The sequence below is a fragment of the Megascapheus bottae genome, chromosome X (assembly GCF_031878675.1).
Source record: "Megascapheus bottae isolate mThoBot1 chromosome X, mThoBot2.hap1, whole genome shotgun sequence".
NCBI lineage: Eukaryota > Metazoa > Chordata > Mammalia > Rodentia > Geomyidae > Megascapheus > Megascapheus bottae.
In genome coordinates this window covers 61,172,307-61,176,158 of record NC_143547.1, presented here as the reverse complement: position 1 = coordinate 61,176,158, position 3,852 = coordinate 61,172,307, and the positions used below count along the sequence as shown (strand labels likewise).

Here is a 3,852-nt window from a genome sequence, read left to right as displayed (position 1 = left end):
CACAAAGATGCCCAAGAACAGTGCTCAGGCCCTTGAGTTCAAGCCCCAGGACTAGCAATAAAAATAAATAAATAAATAAATAAATAAATAAATAAAGTGTAGACAAAGAGAGAGCTCAATAGCAGGACAGCTATATATTTTTTAAAAATTGGAAGGGAATTCTCCACCAAAGTTAGAGCCTCACTCATTGCTTATAACCTATTTATAGTGGGTCTAAAATAACTAAAATTGTCTGGTGTACATGGTTCAAAATTTAAAACTGGTGGGACAAATGGTGTGAAACAAGGTGACAGCTGGTGGTGGGAGGAGTTGTACTGTGTCTGTAAGGTCCTTTGTGGGAATAATTGTGATCCGGTAGATCACTGCATAAGCTTATCCGGTCTGTGGCAGAGGGAAAGGCAGGAATGTTTCTTGTTTCCACGGGCTTGATTTACACTAAACTTTGAAATTACACTCACAGTCAATGTCCTCCACAAGATCTCTGCTAATACTGGAGTTATTATGATTTGATTTATACCGTCTTGCAGTGAGTGGGAGGATGTGACAGACGTGCAGCAAGGTTATTGGTGGCACCTCCCTTCTTCATTGCCTTGGTAGCTCACCGGGACCTAGTCATACACTATGTAACTTCTGACACATGAAGACCGCCAGGCCTTCCCACCATGTGTTCCTCCTCCATCTTACCATCCTTGGCTGTCCACTCTGCAAGATAGGTCCGGCTTCCTGCCATATTGTGACGAGATGCAGCCACACTGTGACGCAATCACGCTGGGCATAACCACGCCCCCATACTCCAGGCCACGCCCCTCTCGCTATCCGTTACTCCGCCATTTTGACACCGTGGCTGCGGCGGCAGTTGGCCTTGGCTCCAGCCACTTTATTTGAACTCTGTGTTTCAGGACAAAGCCTTATCTCCGGCACTCCTGACGACTCCATTTTCCATAGAAGAGCCTTGCTGTTCTCTTGTTGGTGCTCTCCATGGCTCAGTCAGGTCCCAAGAAGAGGGTGGTGCCAGCCAGGAAGCTTGGCGAGTCTTCGCCACAGGACCAGTTGCTCAGTCCAGGCGACGCCCCAGGGCTGCCCAAGAGGCCCAGGTGGTCCCTAGTGGGCCGCTCTTTCATGTATGGACTGAAGGGCCGTGAGCTGGGCTTGGGGGGCCACAGCGAGGCCGTTGGCTTTCAGAGGCAGATGCACGACTTCGCGGTGCTAAAGCTGCCACACCTGCTCAGGGTTCGTCACCTAGGCCTGGGTACCGTCAACAAGGTGTTCGCATCACAGTGGCTAAACGCCAGACAGGTGGTGTGCGGCACCAAGTGCAACACACTTTTAGTGCTGGACGTGCTGTCGGGCCAGATGACACGCATTCTGCTCCTGAGGGACAGGATCCAGGTCCCTGTACGGGCCTATCCCACCAGCGGCATCCATGCCATCGAGATGAATCCCTCCAAGACGCTGCTGGCCACCAGTGGGGAAAATCCCAATAGCCTGGCCATTTACAAGCTGCCTACCTTTGACCCTGTGAGCCTGGGTGACCGCCATGGACACAGGGACTGGATCTTCACCATCATCTGGGTAAATGACAGTGTGACCGTGACTGGCTCCCGTGACGGCACATTGGCAGTGTGGCAGGTGGACTCTGATGTGTCTAGTGTGGATGTTGCAGATAGAGGGAATGCTAGCCTTCCTGGATATGCCCACATGCGTCCAAGAGAAATTCACGCTATCCCTACTGGATCTTCCAGCCCCAGTGCCTGCAAAGTGCGAGCTATGGCTTACAGTGGCCAAAGCCAGGAGCTGGGTGCTGTGTCCCTGGATGGCTGCTTCCATCTCTGGAAAGTAGCAGACAACCTTTCTAGACTATTGACCATGAGGCTGTCCTACAGCCAAGAAAATGTGTGCATGGCCTACTGCCATGAGCTGTCCGTGTATGCAGTGGGCTCCCAGTTTCATGTATCCTTCTTGGATGTACGCCAGAATCGGCAGAGAATTCCCCCCTTGTGCTCCCGTGATGGTGGCATGGGTGTACGTTCATTGAGCATCTATCAAAACCTGCTCACTCTGGGCACAGGCCACGGTGCTCTTCTCTTCTATGACATCCGCAACCGCAAGTTCCTTGAGGACTTGTCCGAACCCAATCCAGAGCTTCCTCTAGACCCTGCAGACAGGAAGCTTAAACTGATGTCTGGCTCAGGTTGGGTCAATGAAGATGATCTCTGGGTCAACTTCTTTGGTGATTTGGAGTACTATCCCAATGCGGTGTATACTCACTGCTACAACTGGCCTGAGATGAAGCTATTTGTAGGTGGGGGACCCGTCCATCGAGACATCCGTGGGAACTACGCAGGCCTCTGGAGCTAAGCATAAGTTCTTCCTTCTCAAAGTGGAACTGGGACACACACAGAGAAAGCAATGGAACCTTGGACATTGAACAGTTGGATTTCTGCAAAAAAGAAAAAAAATTCTCTGAAAAGAAGTGTCATAATTCTCTGATTGTATCATAATTCCCATTGGCTTAGAAGCGGAAATCATTTGTGCTTATTTGAATACTCAAAAATAACCTGAACATCAGTCGTTTTCAAGCCTTCAATTTTTATAGCCTGTGCTGGAGTGATTGAAGAAAATGCTGGGGGGTAGGGGAAAGAAGGAAGAGTGGGCACCATATACCCCAATTTATAATCCTCACACTTAGGAGACTGAGATCCAGAGGATGTAATTTTGAAGCAGAAAAGTTTATGACACTTGTCTGTGAAGTAATTAGTAAAAAAAAAAAAAGCAGTGCCTTAAATAGTACAGTACCAGTTAGGTAAGCAAGCCTAGGGGTCAGGAGATATATGTCTCTATGTTTTCATTTCTTGCCTTAACACTGTCCAAATATGTGCATACATTTTAATGTTTGGGGTTGTAAGAACTTGTAAATGATTTTGGTACTATCATTTAAAGCTGGGACTGTAGTTATTTGGGTAGGCTGAACAGATCGGGCAGAAAGTATTCTGATCCACCATACAGAGTGGATATTTTTCTGTTGCTATTTTTAACACCAAGTATATTTTTTATTTGAGTATTTTTGAAATTTTTCATTTCTGTTCATATTTTAAGTTATAAGAAAAATATCTGCCCCAAAATTCATACACTCTGCTCATTCATAAAGAAACCTGCCAATTTTAAATGTATATTAGTAGCCACTTACTTTGTGTTTCAAACATTCTTACCTAAGTCATAACATACATTGTTAGTAGATAGTGATATTATATGTTTCTTTGTAATAATATAGAGATGTGTATCATTTTTTTCCCAAAGGAACATCAGGGAATTCATAATAAATAGCTTAGATTGGAGAAAAGAGCTTTAGATTACATGTTAGTACAAGCAATTCAATATTACCAAATATAGGTTTCTTCATACAAAACCAAATGGCCCCTCTGAAAAACTTGCCAGGATGTATTATTGGTCTTGGGTTATATTATTAAATATTTCCTTTACATCTTTGACCCTAGGGCTGTTTTAGGGTCTACATGCCTGAACTGAGTAATGCAGTCAGTACAAGGTTCTAAACTTGATTTTCACACATTTATAGAGAGAAATATAAACCTAATGTACTATATAAAATGTATAATTTTTTAAGTATCAGTAGATCAGTAGCATGTTCTATAAATATATTTAATTTACAAATGCCTGGTAAATCAAGGGAAAAATTGTTAATGAATAGCTTTTTTTTCTTTTTAAATCAATTTTCTCTAGATTATCAAAGTTCATAATAAATCTTTACTCAAATTTGAACTGTATTCTATGTTTTATTAATTTTCTTCCCACTTATACCAGTGTTGTTGTTTTACAAGTCAGATCATTTATTCA

General features: G+C 44.0%; 1 protein-coding gene across 1 annotated transcript; it reads left to right on the top strand.

Moving 5' to 3' along the window:
• The first annotated feature begins 978 nt into the window (after nucleotides 1–978).
• LOC150041169 (DDB1- and CUL4-associated factor 12-like protein 2) lies at nucleotides 979–2,397 on the top strand. The gene has a single exon (XM_090327140.1). It carries the CDS (start codon nucleotides 979–981, stop codon nucleotides 2,356–2,358), a length of 1,380 nt encoding a protein of 459 aa, XP_090183266.1. The 3' UTR covers nucleotides 2,359–2,397.
• Nucleotides 2,398–3,852: the final 1,455 nt, after the last annotated feature.